Below are 14614 nucleotides of genomic sequence, written 5' to 3'. Positions count from 1 at the left end.
TAGATTTAACATGGCTGAAGCCAAGCCTTTTGGAGTACCCTTACCTCCTTATCTCAAGCTTAGCAAAACCAACAGCCCGAAAGATGATGTGGAAGCAAATGCTATGAAGGGAGTTCCTTATGCATCAGCTTGTGGCTCTCTTATGTGTGCTATGGTTGCTACTCGTCCAGACATTGCTCAGGCAGTGGGAGTTGTTAGCAGGTTTATGTCAAACCCTGGCAAAGCACATTGGGAGGCTGTCAAGTGTATTCTTTGATACCTTAAGGATACACAAAGAAAAAGTATTTGCTATGGGCAGGATGCACTTAGTTTGCAGGGTTATTGTGATGCAGACATGGCAGGTGACTTGGACACTCGTAGGTCCACCAACGGGTATGTCTTTACAGTTGCTGGTGGGCCTGTTTCTTAGTGTTCCAAGTTGCAAAATATTGTTGCACTGAGTACCACTGAAGCTGAATACATATCAGCTACTGAAGCTTCTAAGGAAGCTATATGGTTTAGCAGACTTGCAGATGATCTCCGCATGTCTATGGGTACTGCAGTTTTGGGATATGATAGCCAGAGTGCTGTGTATCTAGCTAAGAATGCCATGTATCATTCACGCACAAAGCATATAGATGTGCGATATCACTTCATCAGACAAATTCTGAAAGATGGTCAAATCACATTGACCAAGATTAAAACACAAGATAACCCTGCAGATGTTCTCACTAAAAGTCTAAGCAGAGCTCAACACGAGCAATGCATTTGACTAGTGGGAGTTGGTTAGCTAGAGATTCATATCGGACCTTTAAGTGGGAGGTTGTTGGTATATAAAGGCCCGGTAACCTCCGTGTATATAGTACAGACACATAGTACATGTGAACGCACCCTTTATGTGCCCTAAGTATAAATACATTTTATTCTTTGTGCACCGACACATTATTGGTACACTCTTATTGTCTCAAACTCTCTCAAGCCATCACACTCACTCGTTCACTCTTGCTTGACCTCCATCACTCTCTGTTGTGCCCCCCTCCAGTTCCAACAGCAATTAACAAACTGAAGTACACTCTGTCAAAACTATCTGTAATGCACGTAGTCCAAGGTGCAATAAATGCTCATCAACACTGTAGAAGCAAAAGCCCCAAAATTTATTGCCCCAAAATGCTCAAAAACAATCTGTTTCAAACTGAAACTGCTCTGTATATGCCAATGTCTTCACAGAACCGAAAAATCCCAAAATTCTTTACTTATTTACCAAGAAATTTCTGTATAAATCATGTCCTAGACACGTATCAAGACTATTGTGCCTGACCCGGTAATGCTGAGTCAAAGTGGAAGCAAATCAAGAAAGAGAGCTAAGAGCAGGCACAGTAATCGAGGAGTTCAAGGACTCAGAAGTGAACAACGTTTGCTAGGGATAAAGAGTGAGTCGTCGGATGGGTGTGTACCAGTGTGATACACACAAAGAATGAAAGAATATATTTATACTTAGGGTACAACATACTTACACCCGTTACGGTGGGTTCACATGTGTGAGGTAATATATACACGGGAGAGCGCGTAAAGGGCCTTTACATCCAACAACCTCCCACTTAAAGGTCCTAAGCAAACCTTTAACCAACTCCCACAAGTCTAATGCAATGTTGATGTGGAGCCTTTGCAAGGCTTTTAGTGAGAACATCTGCAGGGTTATCTTGTGATTTGATCTTAGTCAGGGTGACTAGACCATCATCCAAAATCTGTTTGATAAAATAATACCAAACATCAATATGTTTGGTATGTGCATGAAACATGGCACTCTTAGCCAGGCATACAGCACTCTGGCTATCACATCTAAGTACAGGTGTTTTGGTGGGCAAGCCAAAATCCTTGACCAAACGACCAAGCCAAACTGCTTTTTTTGAAGCCTCAATGGCTAAAATATATTCAGCTTCAGTGGTAGAAAATGCTACTATTTTTTGCAATCTAGAGCACCAAGAAACTGCGCCACCCGTCAAGGTAAAGATATACCCGCTAGTAGATTTGCGAGTATCCAAGTCACCTGCCATGTCTATATCACAATACCCCTACAGATCCAATATACCCTTGCCATAGCAAATACATTTTCTTTATGTGCCCTTAAGGTATCATAAGATACATTTCATTGCTTTCCAGTGTGCTTTGCCAGGATTTGACATGAATCTACTTACAACTCCCACTGTATAAGCAATGTCACGTCTAGTAGAGACCATAGCATACATGAGTGAACCATGAGCTGAAGCATAAGGAACACCCTTCATGGTATTGGCTACCTTGTCATCTTTTGGGCAATCTGCTTTGCTAAGCTTAGGGCAAGGTGGAAAAGGTACACCAAGAGGCTTGGCATCGAACATAGAAAAACAATCAAGTATTTTGTTGATGTACTTTTCTTGCAAGAGAAATAAGAGTTGTTGCTCTCTATTTCGTGTGACACGCATGCCCAAAATATGATCAACTGCACCCAAATCCTTCATAGAAAAACCTAAATTCAGCTGCCTTTTCAATGCATTAATCTGGCTTTTATGCTTATCAGCAATAAGCATATCATCCACATAAAGCACAAGTATAATAAGGCTTCCATCATCGACCTTCTTAATATATAAGTAGTGATTTGCATTACTCCATTTAAAACCATGTGAGAGCATGAAGGCATCGAACTTTTTATACCATTGTCTAGGAGCCTATTTCAAACCATACAAGCTTCTCTTAAGCTTACATACCAAATGCTCCTTTCCATGTATAACAAAGCCTTCGGGTTATTTCATGTACAGCTCTTCTTCCAAATCACCATGCAAAAATGCAGTTCTAACATCCATCTGATCAAGTTCAAGATCCATAGATGCTACAATGGCAAATAACACTTGAAGAGTGGTCATTTCGACAACAAGAGAAAACACTTCCTGAAAATCAATGCCCTCCTTTTGTGTATAGCCCTTAGCCACAAGTCCGGCTTTGTATCTGGGTTTGCCATCCACACATATTATTTAATAGACCCATTTGTTAGGAATGGCTTTTCTATCCTTGGGCAATGTAACCAATTCCCAAGTATCATTCTGATAAAATGACTTCATTTCTTCCTGCATAGCTAGCTCCCACTTTTTCTTTAAGTCACATGATAAGGCCTCTTTATACGTAAGAGGCTCACCTTCATTTGTGAGCAAAATGCAGTTCAAAGAAGGATTAAATCTTTCTATAGGTCTTCTAACACGTGTAGACCCTCTTACCCAATGATCTGTGTTATCAGGTAGTGGATCCACATCTAAGGGAATGTCAATGACCTCATTGTTTGGCTACTGAGCTACATGTTCAGGTTGTTGTAATACAATTTCAGGCTGTTGTAATTCATTTTCAGCATGCTGATTTTGGTGCTCAAGCTGATGTTCAGCCTCCCCTTGCTACCCATTTTCATCTGGCTCAATGATGATACGCTAATTGTCATAATCAGCATCAAAAGGAGCTGAATTTTCAGTGATTGATGGCTGCTCTAGCAACTGATCATGCTGAAATTTAACTTTCTTTTTGTCTAAGTCATTAGATGTGACATTTTTCAACAGCTTTGACTCATTGAATATCACATCCCGGCTGTGTAGCACCTTTTTTATACTTGGAACCCAAACTCGATAGCCCATTTCACCTTCATCTCCATAACCCATTAAGATGCCTCTATGAGATTTCATGTCAAGTTTGGTTCTGCTATCAATAGGTACATGTACATAGCATTCGCATCCAAAAGACTCGTAAGTGGTCATATGAAGCAGGTTTGCCAGACCAAACCTCTTTAGGAATGCCACTATCAAGTGCATGATGTGGAGATCGGTTGCAAATATACACTACCGTTTTAAGTGCCTCTCCCCAAAACGATTGTGAGAGATTAGCTGTGGACAGCATGCACCAAATCTTCTCACATAACGTGAGATTCATTCGCTCAGCCACACCATTAGAGGATGGATTGTAAGGAGCTATAAGCTCTTGTTTAATCCCATTATCACCACAAAACTTATTGAATTCTTTAGATACATACTCTCCCCCATTATCTATTCTTATGCATTTTAACTTTAGGCCTTTTTGAGTATTAACCAAAGCATAAAACCTTTTAAAAACATCCAATGCCTCACTTTTCTGCTTAAGCAAGTAAACCCATAGCTTCCTAGAGTGGTCATCAATAAAAGACACAAAATAACGGAAACCACTATGAGTTTTTATTAGCGTGGTGCAAACATCAAAATGGACTAGATCCAAGATACATGCCTTTCTAGAGGCTCCATGAGAGTAGAAACTCTTTACATGTTTACCAAAAATACAATCATCACAAAAGTCAAGTTTTGAACTTTTCACATCAACTCTTCCAAGTGAAGACAGTGCCTGCAAACCCTTTTGGCTCATATGTCCAAGACGCTTGTGCCATAACTCCATGTGTGACTGTACTTCAGCAACTGCAATAAACTCTCCAGGAAGTACCTTGCAGTAGAGAAAATACAGAGACCCCTTTTTACCACCTCTAGTGACTAGCATAGATCCTTTCTATATTTTCCACATGCTACCACCAAAAGTAGTGAAGTAACCTTTGCTATCAAGCTGCCCAATAGAAACCAAGCTCTTCTTGATGCCAGGAATATACCTAACATCATGAAGAATCAATTCCTGACCATTTTCTAGAGAAGATGTATGGTGCCCATTCCTTCAATATCACATACATGATTGTTGCCAAGGTAGACTTTTCCAAGATTACCTTCTGCATAAGTAGAAAAACACTCCAGAGATGGAGTTATATGAAAAGAAGCACCGCTATCAACAATCCACGATTGTGACAAACCATCATGAGCTAACAACAAAGCATCTATCACATCTGTTTTAGTGATATACATATCCTCCACTGTCATAGCAAGGGGATCTGAACATGCAACTAGCAAATCAGCATCTTTATCATATTCTATCTCCTCAATAACAACACTAGATACCACATTTGCATTTTCTATCTCTTTAGAGGTAGAGCTGCCATCCTTGTCATTCTTTTTGCCTTTTGCATTAGCCTACTTCTTACATTCTTGATCCTTTTTAAAGTACCTGCAATCGGGCTTTTTATGCCCTTTGCGACCACATTGATAACAAGTTACATCTTGCTGGTTTTCTTTGCTTTGTTGCAATTTTTGTTTTTATTTACAGCATTATACATTTTTTCAAGTCTTTCTCTTACATTGTAACCTGATCCACTGTTGTCCCCGCTTGCCTTGCGTCTAATCTCTTCATTCAGAATAGAACCACACACACCATCAAATGTCAAGTTGGGGTTATTGCTCAATGACACAACCAATGCTTTCCATGAACCAGACAAGGTCATGAGCAAGAAGATAGCCCTCAATTTAGGATCAAAAGCTGGCAAACCTGCATCCTATAACTCACTCAAAATACCAGTGAAAGCATTTAAATGCTCTGAAGCAGGTTTGGACTCATCGAGCTTCAATTTGACCAACTTTCGCATGAGATGTACCTGATTGACAAGAGTTGTATTCTCATAAGTAGCCTTAAGCTTTTCCCAAACTACATCAGCAGTATCAAGCCCCTTCATATCAACCAAGATGTCATCTGTGACGGGCCATTTTAATGTAAGTAATGGCCTTTTTATTCATTTTAGCCCAATCCTCATCTGACAAAACAACAGGATTATGTTCTTCTAAAGCATCATCACAATCCTTTAGAAAGAGTATACCCTGCATACGATCTTTTCAAAGATCAAAACCATTTCCGTCAAATTTACGAATCTCAAAGAGATTCTTTGTGTCAGATGTAGATGCACTACCAACCATTTTCAGCAATACACAACTGCAATAACGGGCTGAATGCTTTTAGCCAATAGCAAGGTTTCTGAATTGTAACAGCAAGTACACACTCTTGTACTTCCAAAGTGTCCAAGAAGCAGATGTTTAGCTGCAAATTTTAGTCTCAAGTACTGATTACAGCATATGCACGAATCAAATCTGATACATTTGCATTAAGGATAGCTCCCACTTCAGTAGTACATCACCAAAAATCCCAAATGCAATGACCCAAATGTTGTATTTGCCACTGTTTCACTGCATAATGAGTATTCAGCAATGCACGTACTAAGAGAAACTGCCCTTTTTTAATATTTGAAGCATCCAAAACTATTAAGACTCCCACTCAGCAGTGAATCTGCTGTAAATTTCACTGTCCAGTCTCAACACGACTCAAAAATACATCACCAATGTGAAAAGCCCCAAAATTTCTGCAGTGAATCTGCTCCAATTGCATAAATACATCAACCCAAGCATCAAGTGCGGGCTAATGTGGCAAAAATTTCACAATTTCTGCAAAAGCCCCAAATTTCGGGATCCAACAGAGCACAATTTTCAGGAAATTGGCTCAAATGTGAAAAGCCCCAAAATTTCTGCAGTGAATCTGCTCCAATTGCATAAATACATCACCCCAAGCATCAAGTGCGAGCTAATGTGGCAGAAATTTCATGATTTCTGCAAAAGCCCCAAATTTCGAGGTCCAACAAAACACAATTTCCAAGAAATTGGCTCATCGAAGCAAAAATTTCACTTGCATTTGAGAATCCCCAAAAAATTTCCGAGGCCTGTGCACTTAATGTCTGCAAGTTATGGTCCAGAGAACACTGCAGTATGTGTCAAGCACCAAATTTAGAAAAGCCCCAAATTTTGAGACATAGACTTGCATAGATTTGCACTCTGTGCTAATAGGTATGAACACCTGGTGGAAGGGGGGAAAATAAGGTGAAGAACAATTAAACAAAAATGTCGTTGACCTTCTGCCCATCGTTCGTGCAGCCCATTCATCATGTCGCACGCCTCCAATCCTCTCGAGCAGGTCGCCTCATCACATAGTCTCGCCCAATCCCATCGCGCAGGTCTTCCTTGTCACGCAGTCCCGTCAGTCGTCAATCTGCACAACTGACGTCCATTACACCTCACATGACCAATCGCCTAGCCTGACTGTTGACGCCTGGCACGTTCGGCCTGCACCTGATTGTCGACGCTTGGCACATTAGCTGCATCTGACCAGTCACCTGACCAATCGCCTGATACTTGCTTGTCTACTCCTCAACAGCCTTACAGAACGATCGCCTGCTTGCGTCAACCATTGGCTCTGATACCATTTGCTCTGTCGAAGTGGAAGCAGATCGAGAAAGAGAGCTGAGAGCAAGCACAGTAAAATCGAGGAGTTCAAGGACTCAGAGTTGAACAGTGTTTGCTAGGGATAGAGAGTGAGTTGTCAGATGGATGTGTACCAGTGTGGTACACACAAAGAATGAAAGAATATATTTATACTTAGGGTATGGTACACTTACACCCGTTAGGGTGGGTTCACATGTGTGAAGTAATATATACACGGAAGAGCGCATAATGGGCCTTTACATCCAATAGGCAAAAGCCCCTTTCACAGAGATGAATGTAGAATAAAAAAGTAATTTTTACCTGAAAATTTTTTTACATGGCACAAGAACCAATCCAGCTGGTGTGACAGGCGGCCTGAGCAGGTGGTGGACAGGTGGCAAACTGGTGGTCTGGACGTTCAAACTGCAAGGGCGGCGCTGATCACAAGTAGGCAGGAGTACAAACGGGTGGCGCAGGGCAGAGGCAAAGTGCTGGCAAAGCACAAGGCAGAGGCGGAGCGCAGGGAAGAGACGGGCTACAAGTGGCCGTAGAGAGGCTGCAACACAGGGCGCATGCAGCGCAGGACACGGACAAGAGGAGCAGCGGTCGTTACACACGAGCGGCTCAAGTCAGAGGCAACAGTGCTACTAGCGCAGGGTAGAGCTATAGTTGCTGGTGCTAGCACTATCTCAACCTGCAGGTCTCTCATTGGTGGGAGCTGATTGTTCCAGCTGAAAGGCAGTTCCACAAGGGGGGCTGAGCTAAGCTGTACTATGAGAAGGGACTGAGCTCTACTCAACTCTTATACCAAATGTGAGAGATGGAGTGAATCGAAGCTCAGCTAAGAGTGGAGTAGACAGTGTGGAGAGTGGAAGCACGACACCCAATGCAATAGATTGAAAGTGTAAGATGAAAGTACAAGGTACAACCCTTAAACCTTAGGGTTGTAAGAGGGTGTTCACACCCCAAGTATGTGCAACACGATAAGTGCCCGAAAATGTGTAACATAGGCACATAAAATAAAGAGAATAAATCTGGGAAAAAAAACCTCTCATACCCAGAGTAAAAAGTACCCCTGTGTTCTACTGAGATCTCTGACACTCCTCTGTGAGCATAGGCGTGAGTGATACCCAACAACTTTGGATAGCAAGGAAAGTTAGAATACCGAAAGGGATTCAAAAAATCCCATTATACATCAACTTTTTCTTCAAAGTTAAAGAAATACCGAAAGGACTGCCGGTTTTAGGGCCAACAAGATGTCCATTGCCCAAGATTATGAGTTAATTTACATTTTTCGATTTTGTAATAAATGTTGCTACTGTAACTAAGTTGTAATCAGGAAATTACCACCTATCCACGAAAGGAATATTGGTTTCAATAACAAAAGTATGAAACCTTTTAAAATCATCTAGCACTTCCTTTTTGCTCTTTAACACATACACCCATGACTTTCTACTTAAATCATCAATAAAAGTTACAAAGTATCGTGCACCTCCATATGAATTAACATGCATAGTACACACATCGAAGTGTACTAAATCAAGAGCATTGAACTTCTTCACGACACTAGAGTAATAAGAAGACTTCACATGTTTTCCATATAAGCAATCATTACAAAATTCGAGACCAAAGCCGTTTATATCAAATCTACCTAAAGAAAAGAAAACTTGAAGGCCTTTTTGACTCATATAACTAAATCTTTTGTGTCAAAGTTCCACCTGTGAATCAACTTTAGTCACAGCCAAGAACTTGCCAAGTAATGCTTAATGATGAGAATAATACAAAGTCCCCCCTTTTGCTGCTCTTAACAATCAACATAGAGCCCTTGTGGACCTTCCAAGATCCACCACCAAAGCTAGTAAAATGTGCTCTTAGAAATTTCTTCAATGACCACACTAGATGCAACATTTGCCTTTGGAACTTCTTTTGACGAAGAGTTATCATCATCTTTCTTGTCATCCTCCTTTTTCTTTTCCTATTGTTTCTTTCTTTCTTGCTCTTTCTTGTAGTGCCAGCAATCGGGCTTTTTATGCCCTTTGCGCCCACACTAATAGCAAGTAACATCCTGTTGTTTACCCTTGCTTTTACTCCTACTTTTTCCTTTATTTGCCGCATTACCCCTCTTCTCTGACATACCTTTCTCCACTGGACTTTCTTATGATTTCCTCATTGACAATAGAGCCCCCAACACCATCAAAGGTTAAAGCAGCGTTATTGCTAAGTGAAACAACCAAAGCCTCCTAGCTATCAGACAAAGTGGCTCTTGTCGCCTGAATTTACTCTTCTCAAGAGAGGATCATGACGATACACCTTGCCAATAACCACTCGTCCTACAGCCCAAGCAAAAATCAATTGATTCCTGTTGTGTGACATTCCTAGAGGCATCCTTGAAAGACGAGTCCTCAAGCCAAGAAGTAACTAATTCCCAAACCAAACCCGAAACAACCTTGATACCATTTCAGCATTCCAAGAAGCAAGTTAAGAACTCATGGGAAGAGGAAGTCGCTTCTAGTAGAGCATCAAATATGAGGAGGCTACTCCCTTGAAGGAGTTGGATCTGTACCCAAAAGCAGCTGTGGGGCCTTCATCTATGAAGTGGAAGGTGAAAAGCAATTAACTTTCGTGGATACTGATGGTACTAAGCATCGCACCTAAAGGTGGAAACCAATCTTCCAAAAGAAAAGCTCTCGATCGTACTGCATGACCTTCTGAAGGAGAACTTGGACGTCATCAACAAGAAAATAGTCTACCAAAGGGCTGCAAACCAAAGTCCTGCAACTGACTCAAAATCCCTATGAAAGCACTCAAATGCTCAAATGCTTGCTTAGACTTCATCCAACTCCATGTTCACAAGCTTGCCCATGAGATGTACTTGGTTCATTGGAGTTGTATTTTCATAAGTATCCAGTAACTTTATCCATACAGCATAAGTTGTATCAAGATGCTTAATGTCTATAAGTACATCATCAGATACAACCATTTTAATGTACGCAATGGCCTTCTTATTGGGTCTAGCCCAATCCTCATCTACCATAGTTGCAAGCTTAGTTTCCAAGAGAGCATCATCACAATCCTTGAGAAACAAAATGCCTTGCATCCTGTCCTTCCACAAATCAAAGCCATTGCAAAGCAATAGTGGCCATTTGTCAACAATGCACCAAAAACCAATGCTGTAATTTATGACAGCAAACAACAAGCTGAATATTCAACTAATTTCAGCACAAAATTTCAGGAAATAAGAGCAAGATTTAGTGTCATTATATTACTGACAATGCCCAAATATATGTACGACAGCAGAAAGGATGACTTTTAGCAATATAACTAAAATTTCCAGCATATATTACATGCATACATCACTGCCAAGTAACTCCCGCTTCAGCAATATCACCAAAAATACATCTGCAACGATCCCAGATCTGCAAATGATCTCTAAGACGTCTGCACCATGAATATTCAGCAATACATCAACTCAGTAGGAGCTGCCTAACATGTATACTGCATACATATGTGCCCAAATCAACTTCTGATATACAAAAAAAACACCAAAAATTCTCTGCAATTTCTCCAAAATCTCATAAGTGAGTCTCTCAAGGTTGTAGATAACCTTGCAAAGGTGATTGAAGTGGATCGTAGAAGCAGTGAGGAGAGGGTGTAAGGCATTGCAAGCCGTCTGAGAAGTGCAGATATAGGATAGCATGAGAGTTTTGGCTCATTAAGAGCATTCAGGAGGTCAACAGCGGGTCGTATCTTGGCATAACTACAAACAGTTGCAAAGGAAGAGGAAGAAGAGAGTGGCCTTGCTTTGGTAGTGCCCCAGTTCATCTTTATGGTTGGCATAGGGCTTGAGAGAAGTCCAGGTGCTGGGTTTGAACAAGCCCTATCCCCGCATCATGACTTTTCCAAAGTGATGGGGTAAGAGTTGATAATGACAATCAACCATTTCAGTAGACTGAGATGATTGAGAGATTGATGGATAGATGTAGTCAAAGTTCACAAAGATCAAACAATCAAAAGCATACAGACCTATGCTTGCCAAGCCTACTTAATGATTCCACTGGTATGAATCCTTAAAACTGACAAGGAGGGTCCCAATGCAATTAAGCTCTGTTGTTCATTTGGCTAGGAAGCCAACCTATCCACACACAGAAAAATCGCATGTGCAGCTCTTGCCTGCTCTCATGGCTTTATGCTTGGAAGGAAAGTGCCCCCTTGTGGACGTTCAAGTGCCTGTGCCTTATCTCAGACAAAAAATGAATCCTTTAATAAGCTGAAATGCATCCCAGGTCATTGCTAATATTGGAAACCCCAGTGCATGTGTTAATGCACATGCTTGAGATACATGCATCATCCAAAAATACAAGTTACCACAGAAGGACCAAGACTGCATGTCACAAATAAAGGTGCATTTTTCCAGCCAACGATGTGCCCAATACAGTTCTTGGTATCAATGAATGTCTGACTCCTCTAACCTGTTGTGAATACTCAGAGGTATCAAATCGACCAGGCCCAGAAGTGGAAAATGACCGCTTGGTCACTACATTTTGAACCTGTTTTCTCCAGGGAAACAAAAAGGAAATAAAATTTTTTAGTAGAAACCCAGAAAATATTGTTAGGTAGATCGTTGAATGGCATAACTAGAGGTCAGACAAGATACTAAAAGTTTCATAATTTAGCAATACCTTTAGCCCTCCTTGCAAAACAAGGGATAGTCGATCAGGTTTCTCTGGTTTCCAGAGTCCATGGTCTACAATATTTCTCCCAACAGTTGACTCCAGCAAAGACTGCTTTTGAAACAACATATGATAGGTTTCAAGAAGGCATAGTCATGTTCTGAGCATTTCCAAAGCCTTGGAGTGAGAGAGAACACCATTGATACAATGAGTGAGAACATTATAACACACAGGAATCATTTTAAACTCAAGGAATAAGCCTTCTCAGATAACCAGAATACAGGTTGAGCAAAGGTTTGAACTGACCACAGAGTACAATCACTCCTGGGTGGTTTGTAAAATTCTTCTTGTTCATCTGACAATTTTAACTTCATCCCAAATAAATGAGATTGAGAAGAAAGATCATGTATTCAACATGCACAGAGGATATTGAACCAATATGGATAATGCAAATGTAACAGCTATAACAGAGAACATAGAAGCCAATAAAAACCTGTGGGTTATTGTCTGAGAAGAATAAAAGTTGGTATAGTGCTCCGAATTCAACCAAATTTAAGCAAAACAATAACTATCTCAATGATACTTCAGGGACAGCCTGAAATTCAAGCATAACTATCAGGCTGCTCCTGGACATCTCAATAATTCATCCCTATCCCGCCAATCACTAGAAAAACATAGGGTTTGGAGGCTGATTCCGTGGCAACTTTCCCATATACAAAAAGCAGGGGTTATAGACATACATAAGCTAGTCACTTGGCTGAGGCTGCTCTGTTGTAGTAAACTATATTGACAGTAGTTTGGGATCCCTTTAAGTTATGCTTCATTTTTTCTAAAGTTACAGCTATTTACAAAAGAGCTAGGAGAGGAGTTGTCCCTGAACCGCGCCTCTGTTTGACTGCTTCCCACACCACCTCAGTCTTGGTTCACATCACACCGGCTCCTGTCTGCCCTGTTCGACAACTCCAGTCCTGCCCTTGCCATCCAGAGGTTAGCCTTCTGCCCAGCTTGCACTATGTCCCAGTTCACATGTGCACACCGTAGACCTCATCTGTCCTGACTTTTCTGTGGCGCCCAGCTGTGTCGGACTGCGAGGGTCTGTCTGTGACGATCTACTTTCATCCCGGGTAAAACCGAGTGAGAGTGATTGTTAAAGGTCTGTACAAACAGTATAGCAGAGCATAGATTTGCGTAGAGCACCTGACATACAACGGCCTGCAGAAGGAGACAGGTTCTGTTCTGTTCTGTGACAGCCAGTCAGGGTTGGATTAAACTGTGTAAAGCATAGGCCTCGGATATGGAGAATTTGCAGGAATCTAATGGTATGGGTATATTGGAAATGGGGATGATAAAGATTTGGCAGAATCAGATGGTGATTCGTCAACTGACGATTCTGGGCAGTTAATGGAAGGGGATGAGATCGCTAAACGTCATAAAATGTCGGTCGAAGAACCAGATTTGTGTGCCCTGAATTTGCCTCAGCAAAATGTTCATGCTTCATGATCTCAAACTAATGAGTCTTTTCAGTTTATGCTGGCCATTGTCAATAATCTTATGTCGAAATATGCTCAAGCCAATGAGGGTAAAGCAAGTTCTTTACCAGAAGGTGAACATGTAGTCACTGTTATGGGTGCTGATCTGGTTCTTCAGCAGATTGCTGCCTTTCATGAGAGGGCAGCCATCTTTTACTTTATGGGAAGGACTCCTTTGATCACTAAAATCCATGCTTGGTTGCAATCTATGCTTGTCAATGTGGAGGTGTGTTAGGATGATGCTTCAGGGCAAGGGCAGGCCTGCCTTTTGTGGAAGAGATTTATGATGGACCCAGGGGTTTTTTTTGAGGTTCTTTTCCGGTCTCAAGAAGTGCATGCTCATATTATGCAATGTATCCTGTTGTTCATGGATGGTCAGTTAGTTCATATGGTTCCATGGAGGCCTATGGTGGAGTTTCAGGAGGTACTTAGGCAAGCATGTCCAAATTGGGTTGATGTGGTTGATTTTCCTGCACATCTTTGGCGACTTCTTCCCTTGGTTCTAAGATCACTTGATGAGGTTTTGGTGAAGCCTCGGTTGGCCTCTCGCAATAGGAATGGGGCATGTATGCTTTGGGATACAGGAAAACCTCATCCGTTCGATTTGAAGTTCTAGGGTTACAAACTTTGGTCTATGAGCTGAAATGGGGAACATTTGCTAGACATTGCTTCAGATGTGGACAATTGGGACATTTTATTTCAAAATGTGATACAAGCCAGGAGGTATTGCAGCGGTCTATGGATCCCGATTTGGATATGCATGGCCATCTTCCCCAACAGATGGTTCAACAGCCTCAAGCTGTTCCTGAGCCGATTGTCCAACAGGAACAAGTAGATGGAAAGAAGGTTGCTTCTCAAGCTGGTATTGAGCATGTATCGCTTTTGATGGGTCAGAACTTGTCTCCTCGGGACAATATTTGGGTTACAGTGGTCCGTCGTAATGCCAGTGAAACCAGCCTTCCTTCTCGGATAGGGTGGTTTAACCTGATTAAGCACTTAATTACAGCAATTAGCAAATGAACATAAACTGAAATACTCACTTTACCTTCAAAAACTTAGACAGTGGACACCCTGTTGGCCCAAAAACTGGCGTCCCTTTTGGTATTTCTTTAATTTCAATTGCTGATGGATAAATTACAAACCGCGATTTCACAATCTCCTTGGCTGATTCAAAAGACTCTTGTTGTTCCAATAATCAGGAAAGCATTTGGAAAAATTGCCCGTTGATTTTCACCCAGGACTTGCTCTAATGGAACCCCAACTGGTCAAATGCTGC

General features: G+C 41.4%; 1 protein-coding gene across 3 annotated transcripts in view; it reads right to left on the bottom strand.

The window, feature by feature from the left end:
• Positions 1 to 14614, bottom strand: part of LOC148019315 (uncharacterized) — a 96682-nt gene that overhangs the window by 17532 nt on the left and 64536 nt on the right. For 2 of the 3 annotated variants that reach the window (XM_087701204.1, XM_087701205.1), the window contains 2 exons: positions 11819 to 11920; positions 11609 to 11686 (listed from right to left, as the gene is read on the bottom strand). In XM_087701204.1, the coding sequence (XP_087557330.1) occupies positions 11609 to 11686; positions 11819 to 11920 (180 nt within the window). Of the gene's footprint in view, positions 1 to 11608; positions 11687 to 11818; positions 11924 to 14614 lie in introns of all 3 variants that reach the window. The other variant, XM_087701203.1, reaches the window with a different exon arrangement.

Source organism: Lygodium microphyllum, chromosome 20 (genome assembly GCF_053477565.2).
Source record: "Lygodium microphyllum isolate KBCC chromosome 20, Lygodium_microphyllum_v1.1.10, whole genome shotgun sequence".
Classification (NCBI taxonomy): domain Eukaryota; kingdom Viridiplantae; phylum Streptophyta; class Polypodiopsida; order Schizaeales; family Lygodiaceae; genus Lygodium; species Lygodium microphyllum.
Note: the sequence above shows the minus strand (reverse complement) of the source record. Positions and strands in the feature narration are given on the sequence as shown.